Genomic DNA, 25,543 nt, shown 5'->3' on the forward strand with positions numbered 1-25,543 from the left:
GCATAAGTGAATGGTGGTAGATGGAGAAAGGAGAGGAATCGAGGCATAAATTTCTCAATAGCAAGCTAGACAAAACCCTATGGCTTACTTGACAAAGCTCATTCTGACCATGTACAACGACAAAAAGGGCCAATGAGTGTAAGTGAATGGTCGTAGATGGAGGAAGGAGAGGAATGGAGGTGTGGCTTTCTCAAGAGTAAGCTAGAAAAAACGGGCTCACCGACCCTTGAAAATTAGCACCACCACGGTCGCCACCACACAGCGTCACTATAAGATTTCTATAACCTTTTCCTTTTTATTGCTGTAAATTTGATTCTTAGATAGCTCACTTCTGTGAGGTCTTTACTGCTCATACTGAATTATCTCAAGGCTGGAAGCATAAATTTGTGACAAAAGACAAGCATCAAGGTATAGATACTTTATAAATTTCAAGAATATTATTAAACCCATTATGTCTAAAGCATCATGCGATTCTGGACAATCAATTGTGGTAGGAACTTGCACTGCCTCGTCTGAAAACATGAGAAACTCCCTCACTCAACGCAAAACCACCTCCTGACGGTTTCTTTTTTGTGGCACTCTTGCATATTCTCCACAAACTTCTTTACAAGGACAACCAGATATTTTTCAAACTCCAACCATTACTTACTGAGAAAACAATGGCAGATCTAGCACAGACCTCACATACATTTAAGACGAGTGGTAGTAATAATCTTACACAGATTTCAAACCAGTGATGGGAGAAGATGATCTTCCTTTGCCCTTACAAACCGTATAGAAAACAAGATCAATGATCAGTGGCAAAAGCTATGTTCAAAATCACTTCAATATGTTGAACATTTTAGTATCATTGATCAGATAAAAGAACCATATACTCTCCACCGCCATGTTCAAGGAATTAAAGGAGAGCACTCAAAAAAGAAGTAAAAATAACCTTGTTTTCTTACAATTCCCAGTGGCAATGACCATATAATTCTCATCTCTATCAAGCAAGCAGAAGGGAAAAGGGTCCCCCGCCAATCTAACTGTGAATGAATCTGAACAAAGGAAAGTAATTTTTAAATAAAATTGAAACAAAAATATATACATACATGGGGCCCTTCTGATCTGAGGGTGAGGGGACAAAGAAAAGATGTGAAGAGAAAGATGGAAGTGTATTTTCATAAAAGTGTACAAGAGAGAAAGTAGATACATCATCATCTGCACATGGAGATAAAAGGTTGATACATACTTGGCACACATGTTTTTTCCAATAATAAGACTGTGTAGCCAGGTCAGTCAGTCCCGTCAAGGGCAACCGGACCAAGAAATCCGCTGCCAACTTCACCTTAACTACATCCAAATCCTAATACAGATTAACAAACTTGAACCCAAATTCAATACACATGAAACATTAGATAGAGTTGTTACCCATTCATTAAGAGCATATCTAGATCTGCTCTTTTCAAAACAAGGGTAGTGGGTAATACAGAGATATACTGATAGCAAACAGGAGGAGTAGCACAGATTGGACTGGGACACCCGTAGCTTTCTTTGTCGAGACAACACCACTGGTGAAACAGTTACGCTTCTAATCGAATTCACGACCCAAGAAATGAGCATTGTTTTCGTGCATGTTCAGGTATCAATTTCACCAATATCTCAACAGGCACACCTTTCAATTCTAGTAAAATGAAGCAGCACCAGCAGCATCATTAAAGGAAGAAGATTAATTAGCAGTCCTACTAGAACAATAGTTCAGATGAAAACTAATTGCACTTATATTTTTTTTTTTACAAAAAATTTCTGACTATACCATGAGCTTTGAAGTTGAATAGTGGTGGAAGGAAGCGTCCATTAGGCAGTCGGGTGTTTGGATCACGAAGCTCATCAAAAAATTGATGAGTCAAGGCATCCAACTGTATCATGGGTCAAAAGGAATTAATTAAGTCTAACAGTATAATTGGGAAACTCTTATTATTACCAAATGCAGATATATAAGAATATGAGAGCAGGTAGTATCTTGCACATAAAGACGACAATAGTTTCAACTATGCTATCCCATAGGGCTAAAAGTCAAAAGATCGATGATGTCGGATTGAATTTCAGAGGTCCTTTTTAGGTGGCAGTATTTACATAGTTCGACAAGACAACCACCCAAGTAAAGATCCTTTTATAGCCACCCATTCCTTCTTATATTTGATCAACCAACATCCACAACCAAACCTAAAACTGATACAAGGAACCATGTTACAGAAGAGTGTCTTCTCCAATCAACGATATAGCATTTACAAATACAACAAAGGTAAGCTAGTAACTGATAACCCACAAATGATCAAGTAAACTTCTTAAACAGGCCAAGGTTAGGAACCATCAATATATGATAAAAAATAGTTAAAAAATAGTTAAAGATGATAGAAGATGGCGAGGAGAAAAAACACACTGTCATTAGGATCAAGATAATACCAGAACCAGTGTATCTAACTTTCATTTCATCTGAACAGCCCATAAAAAATGAAATAAGATACCTACCGCTGTGCACCTTAGATTAGGAGAGTATTGCAATAGTCTTGACACGAGATCAACAGCTTCCGGTGGCATTCGTTTGTGAAATATCTGCATGATAAATTAATGCCTAAATGCATAGTTCAGAAAGAGTAGTATACAACATTTTCAAATACAATTACCTTGTGCCATGGATGAGCTTTAATTTGAGGGAATTTATACTCCGTATAGTTGGGATTCATGCATTTAATTTCTTCCCTGGTAGGAGTGCCCAAAACCTACAAAAACCAGTTCTATCACATACAAAAAAGTACAAAAAAGCTTAAAACAAACTTAAGAATGAAGTAAGAACTGCAGGAGGAAAATGGTAAACATCCTCAGGCTCACAAGTCACAATATTAAAAGAGCAGTTTTGTGTCATCCAAGAAAAAACCCAAGATATAACCAGCCAATACAAATCAATGGCTCAAGAGTTAAACATATAACGTTAAAAACGCAAGACAGTATATTTACTTTTTTACTTTTAAGAAAGAAAAGAAAAATGTGATGAGAAGGTTGAGGTTCATAAAATTCTAAAAGATTGATTTTACTTTATAATAATAAGTCATGAAAATCTTGACGAGTCTCCGGATTTTCTACACTAAATCATATTGAAAAGACAGCTTAAAACTGAATATGATTGACTAGTGTTAGGAGCATGAGTTGCAATATTTACTCAGAAACTTGAAATGTCAAAACTACCTTAATGATTTCAACAAGCTGATCAACTCCACTCTCTCCAGGAAAAAGAGGCTGATACAAAATAAATGAAAATAAAATAAAAAATCTTTAGTTCCATAAAATCTCATACGAAGAAACATTCAAAATATCAAACGCACACAACCAACTACCTGACCAAGCAATAGCTCAGCAAGAACACAACCTGCAGACCATATATCAATTGCGGTAGTATACTCTGTTGCTCCAAAAATAAGCTCAGGAGCTCTGTAGTATCTTGAACAGATGTAGGATATATTTGGTTCCCCTTTTACCTGTATAACACAGAATACAGTTGTCTCTGGTCAGTCAGACAACAATCGGCCAACTGATCTTTTATTTCAAGAAAAAGAAGAAATCACACACCAAGACTTTTGCACTCCCAAAATCACATAGTTTAACCTGGTGAGTATGCGGGTTCACCTGCATAAATTGATAGAACGAAGAAACAAATTACATGTAGATATCAGGAGAAACTAATGAGGACCAGAATTCTTGTTTTTTTTCAGCTTACCAAAAGATTTTGAGGTTTAATATCCCGGTGGCACACCCCAATACAACGATGGATATATGACAATGCTCTAAAGATCTGCGAGAATACCATTTAGAGAGATATATATAAAACTATAGAATCATCCACTATGACTTTCTGAAACAACGGAAAACTGAATAACTTTAATAGAAAAAAAAAAAAAAGAGACATAAGAAAAACTATAATGAGTACCGAGTAACAGAAGCACAAAAACCAAAAGAACGCAATAGCCCAAACCAAACCAAATAGAATGGAAGAACTACAAATCTAAGTGTTTAAATACTTGCATCAAAGCGAAATAAAAAATCTATAAATTTAAGTGTTTAAATACTTATTAATGCAAATAATTATTGGTTAAAATTACAATATTTTCAGAAAGATTGGTTAACTAAATTGATTTGTACTTTTAACTAAGACTTTCTGTATATTGCATTTGTCAAAATAAAATAGAAGGCATCTAAGAATGATTGATTGAAAATTACAAATACACGGAAAACCAAACCAAACCAAACTAACCAATTGGTTTGGTCCAAGGAGTCAACTCCAAATCAATTGTAATGATTTGGTAAAAAAACCAAACCAAATTTAACCACTGCACATTGCTAATGAGTAACACCATCTTTATCCGCCTGAAGTAGTCCTAAAGTATCATTAACCAACTGGCTGATGTTGTTACGTTTCTTGAAAAGATATTCAGAAGAACTATACCTGGTACATGTAAAGTTTTACATAGATCACTGGCATCCTTTGGTTCAACTTGTTGTAGTGCTTTATCACCCTATGAACTGTTTCTGGGACATACTCAAGAACAAGGTTGAGATACAGTTCATCCTTTTCGGTGGTTGAGAAGAAACAATGCTTTAATGCAACAACATTTGGATGGTCAAGAAGTCGCATAGTTTGAAGTTCCCGGTTCTTGTATCTTTTATCTTGGAGAACCTTCTTTATAGCCACAGTTTCCCCAGTCTCTAAACACTTTGCCTAAACAAGATATGGAAAATGAGAAAGGCACAAACAAAGTACACAACCCCAATATCTGAAAAAAAATAAACTGAAAATGTAACTTTTTAAGGGATAAAAGAAAGCTGCCATCAGTTGGAAATTTTTTTTAAAACATTACTTGAAACACGACTCCAAATGATCCATGCCCAACAGCACGCTCTGCCATATAGCTGATTGTCTGCATATTAATACCAAATACCATTAGGGGCATAGCAAACAAGAAATAAATCTATGAGAAATTTCACACTAGCGAATGTTCGACAACCCACTTGGACAAGTACACTCATGCTTATAAAATGAATGTGAGAAAAGGACTAATTTAAGATTATGCATTTCATGCCTGCTTTGGGTAGCCATTTCTACCACCAATTGTCGTCACAATAATATGGCCTGTCTCTGTCCCATTGCCATCTACAATTGTTGCTTCCACTTCCTAACCAATTGTTTCATCTCATGAGAACTCATAGAAAAGGACAAGAAAGAAGAACAAAGCTAATTCATATCAATGATAAGGATATTACAAATGGAATATAAGGGCATCAAAAGATGCATGTGTACCTTGTCGTCTCTAATTTTCATGTCATTCAACTCCTCAGGTAACCTATCCACACCAACGTTGTTATGACCAGCTGGTTCTCTCAAACTTGAAGTAGAAACAACACCCATTGAGCCCATTTCTTGAAATTGTCACGACCTTTCTTCAGTGAATGATCCTTATAAAACAAACCATTCACCTGTTCATATCAAACAAAATAAGATAATCGTATATCTTCATTCCACAACGTCTACCACATTACTCAATCCCTTCATAATTTCCGTGAAATATTAATATGATCTGCATCAACTATTTAACCCTGGCTTGGAAGAATAATTCTCACTCGACTATGATTTTGACTTAATTCACCCCATTGCATTCTCCAGGAAGTTCTTAGCTCCTAGGACTCAGAAGAAAAACCATATGTTAACTCGGGCACATGATTCCACAAAAAAGGCCATAGGAATCATAAGACTGTTGCTGATTTTATATCCATTGACCGTTTTGCAGAAAATGAAACCAATGACCCAAAAGGTGTTCGTTCATATCTATTATTCACTCGCTTCTACATAGCTTCGGCTCAAACAATTTTTCATCGAAAACATCTCAAACCGGTAAAAGAACATTCTCAAGCAATCATCACAAGAAACAAAATGTGATCAGAGTTCAAAAATAAGCATAGGTCAACATATACAGTGGTGGTAGGAAGAACCAGAATATTTAGAGAAATAGTACTCGTAACCTAAGAGTCGAGGTCAAAAAAAAGCAAATACAACATAAAACATTAGATAATTGACCCACAAATTGCGTCGGAACCTGCCAAAATCATGGGACTACAAAAGAAGAGAAACGCATAGGAAAAAGAAAACCAACAAGAAGTGGGTGATCCACGAAATGATCCTACCCCTAAGAACAGCAGGATCCAGATGAAGAACACCCACACCCATCGCATCGGAAGAAGAACACCAGAGAAATTTCGAAATGGAAGAAAAAGAAAAAGAAAGGGAATCAGAAGAAGAAAGGCATTACCGATGGAATCCAAAATTAGGAGACATGAAGGAGAGAACAGAGGGGGTAGGGGTTGGAGGGTGAAAATGGAAGGGTGAGATATGCGAGCAAAAATGAGTTTTTTCCGTTTTGGGATTTGTGTTGGGAGGGAGAGGGAGAGGGAGAGGGAAGAGGGGTTCTTAGTTTATTGTGTATAATGTGCTGGTGACAGTCAAAAGCTGAGCCCAGCAATGCAATTCACAAATCAATTTCTTTATTATTAAAAATATATATAAATCATATTAATTAAGATTTAATTAAGATATCATTGTGTCATAGTCATGCTTGAAAAGGGCGATTGTGACATATTCCATATACTTCAATCTTCGAACCAATTTGATTGAATTGAATTCAACAAAATTGAAATTGTAGCTGCTAAAACACACCCATCGATCTTCGAACCAATTTGATTGAATTGAATTCAACAAAATTGAAATTGTAGCTGCTAAAACACACCCATCGCAACGACAATACCTAATAATGACCTGATAATGTTGTAAAATATAAAAGCATGTGACGATTAGGTGGTAGTGAGCAAACTCCCTGTAGTAAAGTTACACTTCAAACAAACTAAAGCTGTATATAACAACCAAACAAAATCCAAATAAACCAAATCTAGGAGATAATATATTAAGAGAAATAAAGTAAAATAAAATCTGGTGGTGATATCCCTATTACATATAATGAATGGTGACAGGAAAATTAAATTATTGTTAACAAATTTATGAAGAAACCAAAATCTATGTATCTGGTAACAAGTTTATGAAGCAGCTGAATCCCCGTGGCTTCCCAGAGCGAGTGAGCAAGCCAGTTGTTGAAGCCGAGTCCCAGGAGTATAATTTTGCATTGTTTCCGACACAACGCGCTTCTTATGCCAAATCATAAGTTGAAGAACTCTGCATTAAAAACAGAAAACAAAGATCGATAAACTTTAATCTATATTCAACACAGAATTGACCAAGGTCATGGCAAAGTATCAGCAGCCACTAAGGTACAAATGAAACCAAAAACCACAAATTCAAGATTGTCCAGACTGGTTCCCTGAGTTAGAACAAGTGTTGAACATTCATTGTCCCACTGCCAAAAAAGTAAGATTGTAACTAGTATCAAATTTAAGTTATCTCCTTGCCCCGTTGAGACCAAAACGATGCCAGATTGTAACTAGTATCAAATTTAAGTTATCTCCTTGCCCCGTTGAGACCAAAACGATGCCAGATTGTAACTAGTATCAAATTTAAGTTATCTCCTTGCCCCATTGAGACCAAAACGATGCCAACGACAAAGCCGTTGGCTCACAAGTTAATCTAACTTACTGATATGGAATATGAAATGATGCTCTTCAAAGAAATTCCCTATACTGTTTGCTTCCTAGAAGACCGAGTAACAAAACTGGATGAAAAAAATGGTGGAATTGACGCTATGCGCATTTGCCTAGATGGGCTGCCAATCAAATTATTAATATTTAGGGTTAACTCTCTAGAAGAGAGAGTTACATGACCGAGTAGTTCAGAACGCGGAGGTAGCTCCAAGACCTCAGTTGCACATACGGAAGAGCATGTCAAAAAGCTAGATAGTTCACATAAGGCCATGTTAAAACCTTTCAATGAGTTAACAGAAGATTTTAGGGCAATGATAGAGATGGTTAAACTAAATACCTGATTAAACCTGGCCACACGGGTTGTGGAAAATCAAACCCCGGGTCAAACTCATGTCGGGCTCAACAATTTGAAGATCCCAAAACTCAAAGCATTAAAAAAGAACAGGGATGCAAAGGAGCTTGAAAATTTCATCTTTGACGTCAAATAATACTTCAAAGCTATGGGAACCTATTAAGAAGAACTTAAAATTACCCCACAATGCATCTTGCAGACGATGCAAAATTATGCGGCTAAATAGCTTGCTAAGACTTTACCCATGGTTCATCCATCCTATGTCGATGTAATATGGCTAATTAGACAAGTTGTTGGCCACATGGTTCATCCATCCTGCGAAGGCATCATATGGGCCCCTGTGTTATTCCAAAAGAGAAATATGAGATACAGTACATAACAAGTACTCCTGCCAACTATATCCGATTTGACCAGCTTTGTGGGGGCCAAATAATTTACGAAGCTGGACTGACGATTGGGATACTATCAAGTGTGTATTACTGAGAGCGATGAACCCAAGACAACCTACGTGACAAGATATGGGGCTTCCGAATTTGGAGTTGAGAAGGCCAAGGTGTTGGGGCACCCCGAATCCTACCCATGCCAACGAGACGGAAAGTGCATTACTGGATTTTATCACACACCTTCTGAAGGTAGGAGAACACGAAGCAATCTTGGTCATCATAAATCGGTTTTCAAAGCATGCAACTTTTGTACCCACACCCAAACAATGTTAGGTTGAGTTGACAGCTTAGCTGTTCTTTATACATATTGAGAAATTGGGGGCATCCCAACAAATATCGTCAGTGACTGAGATAGCTGATTCATCAAAACGTTCTGGAAAGAGTTAGTTGAATTCTTAGAGACAACCTGAATATCCCTACAAGCTACTACCCCTAAACCGATGGACAAATAGAGAGATCTAATGTTTGCTTGATCTAATGTTTGCTTGAGGAATACTTGTGCCACTTTGTTGACGCTCCTCAAAAGAATTGGGTACAGCTATGAGATGTAGCCCAATTTTGCTTTTTTATTGCCAACCAAGTTTATCCAAGGGAAAAAGTCTCTTCAACCCCACATTATGGACCATCCATATGTCGGGAAGAATCCACAAACCCAAAATTTCACGAACGAATGGAAATAAGCAACATATATAGTTTGAGCTTATTTAGGGAAAGGCTCCACGCACATGAAGAAGTGGGTGGATAAGAAGCGTTGTCCTCTCGAGTTTCGAGCTGGAGACCAAGAACTCATACCAAAACAGATTCAATTTCAAGCCGGAAAGATCAAAGACTTGTTAGGAATAATGAAGAGTTCGTCGAAGGTTCGATCTACCTTCTATAGTGTGGTATTACCCACCTGGATGAAAATTCATCTAGTAATCTATGTGAATAACTTAAAACCCTATCACCTTGATCAAGACCATGAGTCACAATTTCATCATGAGTTGGGATCACCCTGAAGCAAAAAGACATTAAGGAGGTCGCAGAGATTCTAGTCGATAGAGTAACAAAAGTAGGAAGACCTGAATGGTGAGTTCAATAATTTCTTGTCAAATGAAAGAATCACATTACAAAAGAGATAAGTTGGAAGCACGCAGAAGATCTGGAATCAATCAGCATCCACATCATGAAGTTCTAGCATAGTCGATTGACAGAGATGTCAACCAATTAAGTGAGGGAGGATGTCACAGCCATGCTTGTCCAGAGTGTGTTGCCTATGGTCGCATGTCCATGTCATGCCAAACCCTTTTATCTTGCTTTCATGTTGTATTATTTTATTATTATAATTTGTGTATGACATTTCAGCAAAATCATATCTACTTCTATCAGATATGAAATGTCTCAAAATGTAGTATAGAGAGAGATTAAGTAGTCATCAAACCTCCCCCGACCATGTGTTGTAATCTCTCTTATCCACATGTTTTCAAAGCAATTGACATCTACAATGCTATCTTTCAAACTTTTTTCAGCTACTCTCCTCGCTCACGTTTTATAAAACATTTTCTTTTAAAGCATGACTTGAGGCTCGACAATATGTCAAGATTGTTTGCAAGGTTAGATTTTTACCTGACTAACTTGTTCGCTGAGTTAGAACGAGTGTCGTACAATTACTGTCCCACTACTAATGTGTTTGTGACACATGGCTCCACATCAATGGAACCCTAGGCCTTTCAAATTCCTACCTCCGGTAGCAAAAGTAGGTCTAACTCTTGTGGAATTTTAAGGATATTAAAGGGGGAAACTCAATTTCACTAGATTTCTCAAGGTAAGTGATCCCATTTTTTTCATCGGGTCCGGAGGGCATACGAGTGCCTAGGCTAGATCCTAAGAACTAGTAATGTCATGATGAATCACAAAGCTTTCCATGGTGCCCACGCACTCTTTTGGTACCAGGATAGCGATTGTATAACACTAGTTCTAACCTAGTGAATATGTCAGCAGTGTAAAAATCAAATTTCACAGACAATCTTGGCCTATGGTTGAGCCTCGAGCCACGTTTGAGAGAAAATGTTTTAAAAACGTGGCTGAGGAACTTATTGAAAACAATTTGAAAGATAGTCTTATAGATGTCAATTGAATTGAAAATATGTGGGGAAGAGAAATTACAACACTTAGTAGGAGATTTGATGACGACTTAGTCTCCCATGTCAACAAGAAATTATAATAATAAAATAATACAACATGGAAGCCAGATAAAAGGATTTGGTATGGCATAGGCATGCAGTCAAACACAACACGTTCTAGAGAAGCATGACCATAACATCCTCCATCTAATTGGTTGACGTTCTTGTCAACTAACTACGCTCGAACCCGAGGAATTTGGTGTGGCATGGGCATGCAGCCAAACAAATTTATACGTCCTAGAGAAGCATGACAATGACATCCTCCATCTAATTGGTTGACGTCCTTGTCAACTGACTACGCTCGAACTCGATGATATGGATGGTGACTAACCAAGTCTTCTGCGTGCTCCAAACTTGTCTCTTCTGTAGGGAGATTCTTCCATTTAATAAGGAATTCTCGAACTCTCCCTACAAGTCTTATTACTTTTTTTTTATTCTATGGGCAAGAATCTCTTCAGCCTCCTTGATGTCATTTTGCTGCAAATCGAGTCCCAAGTCTAACAATGGAATTGTCACTATCATCGTCAGGATTGGGGTGATAGGGTTTTAAGTTACTCAAGTAGATTACTGGATGAATTTTCATCCATGTGGGTGATGTCACCCTATAAGAGGTAGACACAACCTTCATAAGAATTTTGACGGGCACTTCATACTTTCCAACAAGTCTTTGATCTTTCCAACTTCAAAATCAAATATGTTCAGTCTAAGTTTGTTTATGTTCCTCCAACGTGACATTGTACACAACGATGAATTGGTCCAGGTATTCATGAAAAACCTGGTTCTTCAAGGTACATAATGTAAGTGGGGCATTCGTCAAGCCAAAATCCATTACCATAAGTTTAAAAGCCCCATATCTCGTTACACAAGTTTTCTTAAGTTCATCTCCTTCGACCACGCACACTTGGTAGTATCTTGATCATAAATCCAGTTTCGTGAAGTATTTAACCCCCATAGAGTTGGTCAAACAAATCATATATTATCAGCAAGAGATACTTGGTACATACTGTCACCTTGTTTAAAGCTCTATAGTCAATGCATAGACTTGTGTCCTGTCTTTCTTCTTCTGAAATAATACCGGGGGACATAAGGTGCCTTCGTGGGACAGATGAACCCTGTAGCCAACAACTCGTCTAATTGCTTCATCAATTCAGCTAACTTTGATAGAGCCATCCAATATACGTTTTTCGTTGGGGGTTTAACTCCATTTCTTTTGTTGTAAGACGGAAATCATTCTTATGTTAACCGGTTGTTTGATGCTTGCAGAGATTACAGTGGATGATAGCGCTCCATCTTGTAGAAGTTAGGTGAATGTAGTGATGAAGAATTTGAAAAGACAGCAGATAATAGCTAAGGGCAATAGTTCCACCTATTCTTCAAATTCGTTTTGGGTTAGAAAAGAAAAAGAGGTGATCAGTATTAGAAGTAGAAAAACTTAACCATCTCTTGTATTCAACCTGGAGAGTTCTAAGATCACAGAGAGCATACATTCAGACCAACCCACTCCACTTTTCTTCTTCCTCATTTACTTTTCACTACCTCTATACTTGAGCTGGCTAAATTTAAATACGAAAAAAAATACCAAAAATAAGCATTAATAGTAAAAACTCAAGGTCAAAAAAGTGTAAAATCTTACCACCTAGGGATTAAATGGAAACTAAACTCCGAACTCACAGATAAGCTTGGAAATCAAGAGTATTGTAACACTTGGGATCCTAGGGACCAAACTAAAACTAAAACTAAGCTCGAATGTCGAGAGTAAAGATGTAACATTTTGAAACATTTGATATAAAGACTTGAGAAGGTATTGAAGTAATCAAAAGTAAAAAAAAACTATTCACCACAGTCACGTAGTATTTCAATGGGAGCACAGTCATGTCTTACTTGATATTATTTTTCATTTCAAATCAACTATTCACCACACCATGTGTTTCTAGATAAAAATAAAATAAAATAAAATAAAAACAATCATGGGATAAAAACAAGGATTTAAAAAGAACAATGCGTAAGACATTCGTCACCTTGTCTTAAGCATTTTGCTGAACTTGGCGATGTATTTGTAGAACCCAATCAACATAACCATTGGTACCACCCACTTGGTCCTCGATAAGATTTGCTAGGAGGAGGAAGCCTTCTCTAGGTTGTTCACCTTGTCTAACAAGATTACATAGCTGATAGTATGAAACCTCACTTTCTCTAAATTTCTCCAGCATCTCTAATAGTTTTCTCGACATTACATTATCATGGTCCCTAAGGATGACCTGCATTTCAAAAAACAAAACCCTTACCAACATCAAACAAGCATGTTATTAAGTCAACTAATTGAAAAAGGAGAAACAAAAAGGGATACATTGCATAGGAACATATAAGAAATTCCTTTTTAAACATGATAATATTACAAAATCATTTAATTTAGGACTTAAATTCAGGCCAAAAACATTATTACTCAAACAAGACTGTATGAACTCTTTTATTTGAATTATAAAGGAACTATATACCTTCGAAAGTTCTGCTGCAAAGTCTGCCCCAAGTAAATTCATAGACACATCAGGTGAAAGCACTCTACCAAACCATATAATAAAGCGAAAGCCGTCGTCATATAAGTACAGGCCTCTGGAATCTAAGCTATCAGTACTCAGCGGCAACCTTTTCTCTAAGCTATTAAGGTCAATAGTCTGAGCAGGAGATGCCTGCAGATGAAAGTAGAATAAATGTCATAGACTCTGAAAATTCACGAAGTAAGAATATAAAATAGAAAGGGAAGATTCACCACCTTCAGTAGATACTCATCAAGTCGAATTAATGATGGATATAAAAGCTTCAATAGGTTTTTAACAGGAAGAATCATCATTGCGAGGCCTAATGCACATCGCTCATCAAGCGCAGCATCAGCATAACCTCCTCGAAGAGGTATTGATTTGCACAATGCTAATCCATATAAAGGCAAGAACTTGAGAGACTCTGGATATATCATTCTGCCTCCCAATCGATGCTGTACAGCATAGAGGTTACGATACTCTCTCAAGGCTTTAACAATTCTTTGTTGCACTGAAGTGCGAGCGTCATCCAGCTTATGGGACAGTGTTTTCTCAATTGCTGCAAGTTGTTTCAGTAAGAATTTAGAATGAGAGATTAATAAGTGACCGTAGGGTAAATCTTAATAATTGAGGTTATCAAAATCTCACATGACCATGTATAGAAGTTTGTGCTCACATACCTAGCCTACTAAACAAGGAAACAATGGCACCAACATCGGCCTGGCGGTACATCTCTCCCAAATCTGTAACCACAGGTGCTGCTGCTGTGTGCACTCTAATACGTCTCTCTCCACAAGATGCAGTATATCTTTTTATTGTCAAAGAACAAACTTATGGGTATAACCCTTGAAATAGAGAAAATAAGACAATTTTCACTCTGCATGCCTTCACCTAGGAACCAACTTCAGAAACCTCATTGAACTTGAGAAAATCAAAAACAAAGTGTTAGAAAAGCCTACATTACAAAGAAACAAGCAATTTCATGTGAAAACAAAGTTTCATGCATTCACAAACTTTATGCGATTACTAATTTAGATCAAGGTCAAAGTGCAACTAGTTATTTTGGATCGAAAAATTGTTATCTTTAAGATGAATTTTTTAAAACTAAAGTGTAACATTAGAGATGTCCACAGAGCGGGGTAGGGATGGGGAAGGCTATTTCAATCCTCATCTTTGCGAAATTCTCCATTTATTTTCACAAGAATCGGAGCGGAGATAATATTCAACATAATATAATATGATAAACAGCAGATGGTAATTAAGGACAGTTAACTATTAGACGAAGTGATAGATGATAGATGCGCGTGTTATCCTGAACATTTTACACTCAAAGGATACAACAAGGCAACTTGAAAGTACACTGTCTGAGTAGTTAATAAGGTCTCCTCATAAGAAATTTGCATTGCAAATGCTTTATCACAATCTACAGCCGGAAGTGCCAATAAATCGGTGCTTCTTAACATAAAATTTCCATGAAATGATGTAAAGCGGATCCCTAGGAGAACAAACAAAAATAATGAGAAGAAAGGTGTTGATAATGTGAGTGAAGAAGACAAACATTCCATGAGTACCAACAAGGAAAAGATCACCTTTTCCACATCTTATACGCATTACAGCTTCCCAGGCAGTTTCTCTAGTCAAGTCCCTTGCTAACTCGTGTCTCAACTTTTCCCCATGAATGGAAGATTGGAAGCCAGGATAATAATACACCTGACCTCCAGTATATTTTGCCAAAGTCCCTAAACACAAGAAAGAAATAATAAGTAAATCCTCAGTGCACCACAAGCGATATTTTCATCTGTCGTGTGCAAAAATATAAAGATGGGTAATGTGAGGATTGTCATTATAGCCATCAGAACTATATCATAAGCAGTAAATTTGAAATTACAGAAATGAAGAAGGGACAACAAGCAATTAGTTTCAACCTGAATCAAAGACAGCAAACATAAAAAGTAGATGCAAAATTTCAGTTTCCCCAAGATGCTGAGTGAAATAACAAATTTGAATGCACCAGGATTATTGTGTAAACCAATATTCTTCATTGTTCACAGAAGAATCATGGCTATATAGGAAGTTCCAAAAGTTAATCAGATCCTCTCAAACCACAATGATTTTAAAAGCTAGACCAAAGAAGAATAGTTATTGGGAACTGAAAAGAAATATATTTTTTAAATGTTCGTCGCATGTGTAAATTAATTAGGGGGGAAAAAAAGGCACCAACAATCATAGTAAACCCGTGCCATTTTTTCCTTTTTTTTTTTTTTTTTTTCTCTTTTGAAGGAAAATGAATTTGGGAGGACAAGCCCCACTCAATTCCTAAGAATCAATTTCAATCATGTCACCATAAACACATTCTCCGGAGATGATAAACCTGAGGCATACCCAAGGAAGCAATATCTGTATACTTGTCACTAAATGTATAAACATTGACCCCAATTTGGAACTTGGTAAATTCAGCAGCCATTTGTTTGTAGAACGGATCCTCCGGCAGTCTTAGCAAATGTTCTTTGTCTGTTCCATAAACACGAAGATCATCCCCACGCAACTTCAAGCGGCCAATACCAAGAGATGGCAGTGTGCTTTGGAAAATTAACAACTTCCCCCCAAGTTGGCTCTGCAAAGAGGGTTGAATCAAAAGATAAACCGATGGTCATATCAAACTCTTAGTATAGATCAATTTGAATTTAGATGAATTTCCATGGGTTGTTTTTATCTTTGGAATTTTTAGTTTTTTGCTTCCACTCCCTTGTGGAGTTTATATTATCGTGGAGTTTGTATCTTCTGAGTATTAGTCTCTTTTCATTTTATCAATGGAAAGCTTCATTCTTGTTAAAAAAATATAGATGAACTTACAAAGTTATTAACATGTGTACATTGTAATTCATTGACAAGGAAATAATAATGTTCATTTAAAAGTAATGGAATATAAATTTGACTGTGGTGACTGATTAAAAAGGTGTAAATAACACACCATGACCATAAATGCTGCTTTAAGGGCTGGGCCGAAGGCAGATTCAACATTCACATTGTCCTGAAACATGGACGGCAGGCTATCTAGGAATGATTCCACCACAGCTCTGGATTCAGACAAGTTGACAAGGAGGTCATCTGGCAAAGGTACAAATATATCATCCAGATCGGAAACCACCATCATTTGAGGCTGAGTCAAAGTCGACTGCGAAAGAAACAGGACATTTAGCATGAAGTATCAAATTACGGTATAATATACAATAGGAAACTATATTTTCTACCTTCATATTATAAAAATGTATTGTGCTGTCAAAAGTCGCAAAACCTATTTGTGTTCTTGTAGAACCAGGCAGCTCGTCCAGGCATGATCGAATTGTTTGGGCCACAACCTACAAAAGGAAATAAAAAGTTAACACAACAGAAAATTATGAGTTCATGGTTTGACAATCCCTCAACGAGTATTAGCAACACTTTCTTCTGGGAGATCGTGATGAGGTTTTAAAAAATAAGAAGAAACCAATTTTCATGAAGAGAAATGAAAGTACACCCAACGAGGAGCATACCAGAGAAACAAAATAACAAGAAATTGCTCCAATGTTGAAAATATCACAAAAGATACTTTTTGATGAGAGGAAACGTATGCGTAGACTAGAAAGTCAGCTATGTTAAGAAAAGATAGGCATGAGTAGTCAGTCAGTTACGTTAAGAAAAGAAATGAGTGAGTAGTTCGGGTGGTAAGAGTATATTATGATGGGAGTTGGAGGAAAGAAGTTATCATTGTATTGTGTTCCGTAGGAACAGACCCCTCAAAGGTCTGTACTCATGTAATTAACTCTATGCTAAATTAAAGGAGAACTCTTTCAAATACATAACACATCCAAAGCAAGCCACTGCAATGACTTGCCTTCCAAACCTCCCGGCTCCCCAATGACATTTAATATCTTTAATGTTGAGAGAAAAATACATGAAACACAAAAAAAAATATTATTATTGGAGAAAACCACAATACTATAATATTCTTCACTTGCACAAGTTAGAGTCACAAAAATAATAAATGAACAGATAGAGAAAAAGTAGACGACATCATAAACACTTGTTCACCCCAAACTCAAGACTACATCCAATATTCTACAACTGCAAATTCTACTCGAATCTGAAGATTACAAAGAAGCCTCAAACTCCTGCTACAAACTAACCCTCAATAGCCCAACAAAATCTATTGGGCTTGGGATAAACAAAAAAGAACAAAACCCTTCAATCCCACAAGAGAAACACTCATTCTCTAGCAAAATAACTCACTACCACACTCATCAGCCGCACAAAAACATACATACATATACGTATGCTTAGATCAGTAAGACCTAATGGGCCTTATTTAAATAGGTGTGCTGAAACTTTGAACAATCAAAAATGTTGTGCAAGCATGCTGGATTTTCCGTCAAGTGTCGTAACGTCTTGCTTTGCTCTTGGGCTTCCTTGCTGGTGCAACCAATTTTGTCTCCACAATCCTAATAATCTACCATTTGGAGACAAAATACGGTTTTGCCTCCCACTACAACCAAAAAATAATTCCCATGGCAAAAACCAAGATTCAACTACAACTACAACTGTTATTTCTTATCTTATTGGTAAACTCCAAGGCTCAACAAACCTGAAAAATAACAAACTCACAAAACAGGCAACCATCAAGACAATTAGGTTAAAGTGACATTTGAACCTGGAGGGGTGATCATTGAAAGAGTAAAAGATTTAGTAGGTTGTGAAAAGGATTGTTGTAGCTTTGGAGAGGAATTGAGCAGCCGAACACAAGCTTCTTCCAAAATGTCTAAAATAATCTTTTAACTTTCAGGGATACCAGAGCAGGCTTCTGAGTATAATGGAGAGAGTACGCTTCGATACGTCTATTTTTCATTTTAAAGACATGAAGTGTAGATTTGGAAATGATGGAATATGAATAGACGGCTGAAAAGACCAAGCATTATCTCTAAAATGTTGTATAACCTAACGGTCATCTTGAAGAAAAAGAAAATCTGACTTATGCAACTGATCATGCAAAGGAATAACATTTTTTACCATAAAGTTGTCTGATGGCAAAGTAAAGCCTTCATCCATCATAGCTTGATTTGTTCACTTTAAATCCATTGAATTTGTAAAGTTAAGAATTGACAAGTCCACTTAATGAGTGCTGGGAGGATCTAAAGGATATATATCCCCGAAGTAGAGAGAAAAAATCTTGAACTTATTACCTCAATTTTAGTTGGAATGAAACCATAAATATTTTTCCTAACATCACAATCAATAAAATTAAGGTTATAGGAAGAGATATTGATCAAACCTCCAAAATGACCAGTTGCTTCAAAATAAGAACGTTTCCTATAAGCTCGAGGTAAATTATTCAAAAAAAAAATCAGCCACCATACCCTTCAATAAGCTTTGGATGAGGTGTTCTTCTTGGCACCATTTCTCAAATTTCAAGTGAAAATTTTCAATTTGCCTCCAATTGTCATCAAACTCCAACTCATAAAAACTCAGAAAAATCAACACTCAATTTCAACGACGTCTTATCTGCCATGAAGGGATTAATAGAGATCTTGGAATGAAAATAACCTCTAAAGCATTATGAATGTCCTTCCAAGTGTTGTGGGCTAGCAATTTTGAAACCACCAAAATAGAAGTGAGGTTCATCTTCATCACTTTCTTTTTCTTTCCTTGGACAAAATGTAGAAGCATCGAAAATATTTCTTTAACCACTTATTGAGGAGCTTGTAGAGGTGAGGGAATCAACAAATGTCATTTCTACAAATTGGGTTATTAACGAGGTGAGAAAATAAGACTAAGGGAATTAGATCCAGTCCAAAAATCTTCATGAAGATATATGCAAGACCCATTTCCCTATAAGAATTAAATGAAGTTTCCAGTACAAGGCAAAAGAAAATGGCTTTCCGAGGACTCATTAATGTGTGTGTCTTCAGAAATCGCATTCCCGATCCACTAAAATTTGACAACAATATTTGCTCATGATGACCTTCTACCAGAAAAAAATTGGGCTTTCAAAAATTGCAGTAACCGGTTGGCAAATGTTTTTTCTACCAAGTCAGAGATTAAGGAGGTAAGCAAATTAAAGTCTTCGAAAAAAAACAAATGTGAAATCCATGTCCCTCTAACAATTAAATGAAGTTGCCAATACAAGACAAAAGAAAAGTAGGCTTTAAAAAAAGCTTTGTAACCACTAGCCTACGGAAGCTAAATTTCTATTTGCTAGATTCCCCATACGTAGCCCATCCTCTCTAAACTCCTTAGACATAACATCCCAACTCATCTAGTGTGAACTCCCATCCACCTCCAACCTTCCCACAAAAAATGTCTATCTTCTGGAGTGAAGCACACAAAAGACAGAAAATAGAATTAAGAAAGAAAAAAAAAAGAAACCCCTCTAAGGACCTGCTGAATTAAAGTTCACCACCCACCTCAAAAAATAAGGCTTTCTCATAGTCGCTCTTTCAAGTCTTAGACCCTCCGCAACTTGAGATTCAAACTAGGCAGAACCACTTTCTTCAAGGCCAAGTTCATTCAATTGTTGCACTTTTTCTATAATTTTTTACTATTTCACCTGACGATCCTAGAAGACAATTCAATTCCACTCTATAACAAATTCCTAAAGGACTTTGAGCTACTTTGTTAATCTAAAACCTTCCTTGATCCTCAACAAAGAGGAATTAGTCGTAAAAGGTAAACTACTCTTAAAAGGGATCTTCTTGTGAATTTTGCAATTGAATTAAAATATGTGTGCTTTGTTTCACATTTCCGAGTACAGGACCAAATAGATATAACTTTGGAAGTTCAGAACTACTGGAAGAGATTTGTTTCACATTCCTACAAGAAAATCTTATCGCAACATCTTGCCCTTTGAATCTGCATTGGAGACCCGTATTTGTTTGTAAGAAGGATTTACTGAAAACTCAATTAATCCGGCGCTTTCATATCCCATAGTTAGTTTATCTCATTTTCATTATTTTTTTTTTTTTTCTCCTTTAACATTTCATTCTATTTTATCTCATTTTCATTTTTTGTTGTTCTCTCCTTTAACATTTCATTTCTTTTCATTAAATCAAAGAAAGGTCTCGTTTCTTGTAATAATCGAGTCCAAGTATTGAGTCTCGCTAGGAATTCTGCAATGTTCCCCCCTTCAAATGCTAAACACTCACAATGACCCACTCAAAGAGGAAAATGATAGGAGGTTTATTGCAGAGAATCTAATCTATGTCCAACCGATACCCAAGCAAACTTCCACTCCCAAAGCCTGCACGAGCAGCAACCATAGATAACCCTACTATATGAGACACAACCATAGACAAGGTATATCCACGGCTAGATAACGGGCCATCCTAGGAACTGGTTCAAAGGTAGAGTGCCAAATAAGGGGAGACCATGTAACAAAAGGAAGGAGAAAAGAAAACAGGCAGGGGAAGACAAACAGCAAGGAAAACAAGGCAATTTCATGATTAAAATGCAATTATAACCAAAATTGACGCATAAAATAGATTCTTATATAAGAAATGATAATAAAGAAGATTCTTTTTCATTTTTTTTATGAGAAAAAGATTCTCTTTTATCAACCCAAAAGAATCTAGCAACTCAATGTCTAAGCATATTATGGTAATCTCTTTCAAAAATTTTCACCCCACAAAAATAGATTTTAGTCAGTGTTTAGAAAGCTGAAGATGCACACAAAGACGATGAATCTGTTAATTTCCTTCAGGCGTGAAGTAACAAAAAGGTGTAGCTTAAGTGAAGCAAATGACTCGCATGTTGGAGCCACACACCTAGTATATCACTCAAGTCAATGGTCATGCGCTTAATATTTTGATAGTTTCTTAGATTTTATTCTTTTTCATTTCTTTGTATTGGTCTAAGAATAAATACCCGTTTGTGACTACCCTTTCAACTTTGATTCTTTTTCAATTCTTTGTATTGGTCCAAGGATATATCACTCAAATCAATGGCCATGCACTTAATATTTTGAAGTTTTCATGAGCTCCTTTTATTTCATTCATCAATGAAATTAGTTCTTCTCAAAAAAAAATTGGAGTGCACCTTGAGGGCATTAATTTTGGTTAACCATTAGTTGCTTGTTAGTTATTGTTGCAAGTGGAAATTATCTTACTCACATCTCTTATTAATTTTCAGAGGTACATATGCCTTTTATAATACAAAAAGACTGGCTAAATGCATAGATATTAGGTAACAATACAGAAAAATAAATCTAACTAAACCCCTAGATATTAGTTTAGATTTCTTGGTTATAACCAGAGTATAAATACCACTGTTAGGATGGCAATGGACAGATTGTCATTCAATATATTCAGAAACTTAGTTTACACCAAAGAAACCTTCCACGTCAACCTAAAAGCTACCATTCACTTCATATTATGATAATTTATTTTAGATTGTAAAAAAAAAAATCATTAAAAGAGAAGATAGACTTGAGGAGTATTGAAGGAATGACCTTGATTTAAGAAATATTTATGTAATCTTGACCTCCTGTGTTATTACCTAGATTTATTTAGATTTACAAGCATCTAGGGATTTAATAGAGTTAAATTTACTGTTACCTATTGATACTAGGGATTTAGTTAGATTTACGGTTACTATATGGTGATTTGGTTAGATTTATCATTATCTAGTATCAAGATATTTAGTTAGACTTTCTCTATTAGAAAAGGCACATGTACCTCCTTAAAATTAAATATGAAAAGCAAGCAAGATAATTTATACTTGCAATAAGGGGAGATGAGGAAAATAAAAGTAATAGTAATAGTAATAATCAAGGAAATAAAACTAATAGTAATAGTAATAATCGTATAGAAATACTTACCTCTAACATCCCACTTCTAACTGCAGCTATAGAAGCATCTATAAGGAAAAAGTACAGTGGAGGCATAGGTGGCCGAACCATATACTCGGTTGGAGCAACAAAATCCACACTACCCTTAGTAAGCTCAGGTCGCTGATCCAAATCAATTCTCCGGCCAGTAGCATCCAAATGGGAAAAATAGTCACCCTGAACTGAATACGGAATCAACATAATTCAATATAAGTCAACACGGGAAATAGCTGTATACAAAAAGAAATGGCAGTTTCCAAAAAAATAATACAAATAGGTAAATATTCTGCCTTCCAAAGAAAACCAAAGCAGTAAATGAAGTGAATGTTACACTCAAGCTCTACAGTAACTCTAAATTGTTTGTTCAAGAAAGGAAGGGGAAAATAAAAAGAATAATCAATACAGCTCACAGCCTATGGCTGAAATTCAAAAGAAAGGATGCGACTCTGGCTCTTAAAAAATATATCTCCTATGCACTAGGCTTCCAAATAAGAAACTGTAACTGCATATAACAATAGGTCAAATTTACTAATTCTAGTGTCCAGGAGCCATGAGAATTATAAGCCTTCGTACCATCATTCAGCAAAGAACAAATGTTGCAGCGCCACTTTCTTCCTGCATCTGTGAATGTGGCATATGGATTTATATAAGTGCGACACCTTCTGCAGCGGATGACACCAGTTGAAGCAAAATTGATAACTGGCACTTCTTCCTAGAGCAAAATAAAAGAAATTTAATAAGGTAACTTTAGCATGCACAGAAATCAAAATATTAGTTATTTCTAGCATAGAAACACTAACCCCACTTGGAGCTTCTGCAAGTGGACAAACAATTGCTCCGAGAGGTAGATGCCACCTTGAGACCAGTGACTGGGAACTGGGAATGGCACTGGTTGTAAGCCGTAAATATCTCTGATCACAGTTCATGGGGTACATCTCAGAAAACAATTTAGGCTCTTCATCACCATTCAATGGCCTTGGAAGTGTTTTTGGATCAATTCCTGCATCAATTGATCCAGGAACAGATCCAATAGAAAGTGAGTTGAAATCTTCAGCTAATCCTTGAATGGAGCTAAGGGGCGGCCCAGTGCCTGGATAGTGCTTTTGGTCTGTGGACAGCAAACCCTGTGAGGCTGCAGCTTGAGGAGGAGAAACATAACCTCCTTGGTGACCAAGGAAAGGGGAAGCTGGTGCTGAAGGAGGAATATACTGCCCTTGGTGACTAACCAAAGGAGGTTGCATTTGTTGGGATTGTAAATCTGCATTGGGCTGCTTATGGACATAACCAGGCAAAGAGGAGTGAAAGTTAGGCCTGGCTGATGGAAAAGATGGATCCGACATAGGCTGTGGAACATTTGTGGGAGGAGGGCCTAAGTTTTGAGGAGGAGATCCCATAGGCACTGAAGGAATCTGAGTCTGCTGGTGAAAAGAAACTGGAGGTGGCGATGCATAAGCAGCAGGGGGTTGCCCCATTGGTGGGATTCGGGAAGGAGGTGGTTGAGTTGGTGAAGCAAACTGTGGAGCAGGGAAACGCTGGAAAGGCCCAGCAGTTGCTGGGACACTGGATGTTGATGGTGGTGGAACAGATGGATCAAGGAACCTACTTGGTTGCATAGGTCTAAACCCAGGGCTCCCTGCTCCAACTGCAGGACCAGAGGATGGAGGAAAAGGCATTGTGTTTGTCGGCATAGCAGGAGAGGCAGGTCTAAAACGAGAGGCGTCTGATCCAACTACAGGACCAGAGGATGAAAAGGGTGACGCGGCCTGAGTGGTAGCAAAAGGTGTGCCAACAGGCCTAGTAGGAAAATGCTGCTGAGCATGATTTTCAGCCCCCATGGGTTCTACTATTGCACTCTCACACTCTTTGAGTTAATGGGATGCTAGCATGACGCAGACCTGTGCAGCCAACAGCCAAACAGAAAGAAAAAGGAAAATCAAAACGATTCTTCAAAAAAAAGAGCAATGAATTACCAACCGATACGGAAATAAGGACTCTCATAACATAAATCATACTAAACGGTCATACACCTGCTAACCCGCGCCATAACGCATTTAAACATAAAGAACACGAAAATGCAACCCAGAAAACCCCCAGATTCCATTTTCGTTATTGTTCAGACTGATTTTTTTAGCTAAACATAATAATTTACGAAACCAAAGTTCAAAGGAGCTAGACATGGAGAGAAAGCACAATCAAAAAGGCCACACGCAACTAAAACTTGTGTACAAGTAAATTGAATTTGCAAAATAGTTGCAGTGGGGAACAGAGATTTGGAAGAAAAAAGAAAAGGAAACAACAACAACAACAACAACAGTAAATTCTGATTCGGGGAAAGTCAAATTGGAGTATGAAATCGGAGGTGGCGTGAAAAGAAAGAGATCTAGCCCCAAGGAAGAAACTGATACACAGAATTGTAATCGTTGGAGTCGGAAGCAAGTGTTCCCACATCAATCCATAGCAATCAATTCAATTGGCGGATCGGAAATGGGAGAGGAAAAGAAAGGTACCTTGTCTACGAGGGTCTGCAAGCAGAGTAACGAACACAAAGAGGATCGAAGAGGTCGGCGGATCAGAAGTGCGAAAGATCGAATGCCTGCAAGTGAGAGAGAAAGGCGAGACAGATCAGTGATTTTAACAAACCCAACAACTCTTCCTTCCAATTCATTCACAACATTAATTGAAGTCAATCTCAGAAGTTTGTACCCCAAAAAACCATATGCTTTCTTCTTCAACTCAAGAACTTTGTTTCATTTTTGCTTCATCGATCTTCCTCCTTTTTTCTTTTCTTCCTTTTTTTTTTTTTTTCTCTCTCTCTCTCTATTAGATTAAATTAAAGTAAAAATACGTGTTTGTCTTTATTATTTGTTTGTTTATTATATTTTAAATGTATAAATACAAGAACGACAAAATGAGCCTACTTGAGGAGGTGTAATTGACATGTATATATCTATAACACTTGTTAAAAAAATTTAAATTAATTATCTAAATTTTGAATTGGTATTAGGGGTAAGTTTATTAGATTGATTATTGGGTCGGATGACTTCAATGATAGGTGCCTGTTCCAGCCTTCCTTCTCCTTTCAAGGCCTACTCGAGAGAGAATCTAGTTTTTCTTGGTTGTGAATATCTGAATAAGACAAATCATCCCGTCGTTTGCTTTAGAACAAAACAATTAGAATTAGGCTAGTTAAACTGGAATGTCTATTATCCATATGGGGAATCTTTCAATGGAGAAGATTCGTCGACCTAAGATGAAGAGAATGATTTATCTATTTTATTTAGTTATTCAGTTAAACCAATGATTCGTTATTATTACAATAAATATTTCATCAAGATTAAAATTAAATGTTAATTATCACAAATTTATAAAAGAATATTAAATATTTCGTTGTTTAATCTCATACAAACTTTTTAGGATTATGTTAATAAGTTTAGATTATTCATGGAAGAAATAATATAAATTACAAATAATAAATAATAAAACATAATTTACGAGGCATTAAGTGTAATAACTCAAAAAAATAA

General features: G+C 36.6%; 2 protein-coding genes across 5 annotated transcripts; both read right to left on the reverse strand.

The window, feature by feature from the left end:
* Positions 1–1,135: 1,135 nt before the first annotated feature.
* On the reverse strand, positions 1,136–6,522 carry LOC111486470 (shaggy-related protein kinase alpha-like). Of its 3 annotated transcripts, XR_002718883.1 has the most exons (14): positions 6,339–6,522; positions 5,333–5,508; positions 5,115–5,207; positions 4,893–4,952; positions 4,481–4,753; positions 3,755–3,829; positions 3,607–3,663; positions 3,375–3,515; positions 3,226–3,276; positions 2,667–2,762; positions 2,512–2,595; positions 1,796–1,898; positions 1,411–1,663; positions 1,136–1,332 (listed from the first exon to the last, which is right to left on the reverse strand). XR_002718883.1 is itself a non-coding variant. In XM_023133640.1 (13 exons), the coding sequence occupies exons 2-13, from the start codon at positions 5,447–5,449 to the stop codon at positions 1,581–1,583; spliced, it is 1,233 nt and encodes a 410-aa protein (XP_022989408.1). In that variant the 5' UTR covers positions 5,450–5,508; positions 6,339–6,522; the 3' UTR covers positions 1,136–1,580. The 3 variants fall into 3 exon arrangements, 2 of the variants coding, with proteins under 2 accessions (XP_022989408.1, XP_022989409.1); XM_023133640.1 differs by having other exon boundaries at positions 1,136–1,663; XM_023133641.1 differs by lacking the exon at positions 6,339–6,522 and adding an exon at positions 6,214–6,332 and having other exon boundaries at positions 1,136–1,663.
* A 439-nt stretch (positions 6,523–6,961) lies between these two features.
* LOC111486411 (protein transport protein Sec24-like At3g07100) lies at positions 6,962–24,763 on the reverse strand. Of its 2 annotated transcripts, none has more exons than XM_023133534.1 (15): positions 24,723–24,763; positions 24,527–24,612; positions 22,820–23,914; positions 22,593–22,731; positions 22,011–22,201; positions 16,417–16,524; positions 16,137–16,340; positions 15,548–15,779; positions 14,755–14,904; positions 14,504–14,660; positions 13,846–13,973; positions 13,402–13,724; positions 13,127–13,318; positions 12,650–12,889; positions 6,962–7,252 (listed from the first exon to the last, which is right to left on the reverse strand). In XM_023133534.1, the coding sequence occupies exons 3-14, from the start codon at positions 23,852–23,854 to the stop codon at positions 12,656–12,658; spliced, it is 3,093 nt and encodes a 1,030-aa protein (XP_022989302.1). In that variant the 5' UTR covers positions 23,855–23,914; positions 24,527–24,612; positions 24,723–24,763; the 3' UTR covers positions 6,962–7,252; positions 12,650–12,655. The 2 variants fall into 2 exon arrangements, with proteins under 2 accessions (XP_022989302.1, XP_022989303.1); XM_023133535.1 differs by lacking the exon at positions 6,962–7,252 and adding an exon at positions 8,277–8,341.
* Positions 24,764–25,543: the final 780 nt, after the last annotated feature.

Source organism: Cucurbita maxima, unplaced genomic scaffold (genome assembly GCF_002738345.1).
Source record: "Cucurbita maxima cultivar Rimu unplaced genomic scaffold, Cmax_1.0 Cma_Scf00011, whole genome shotgun sequence".
Lineage (NCBI taxonomy): Eukaryota > Viridiplantae > Streptophyta > Magnoliopsida > Cucurbitales > Cucurbitaceae > Cucurbita > Cucurbita maxima.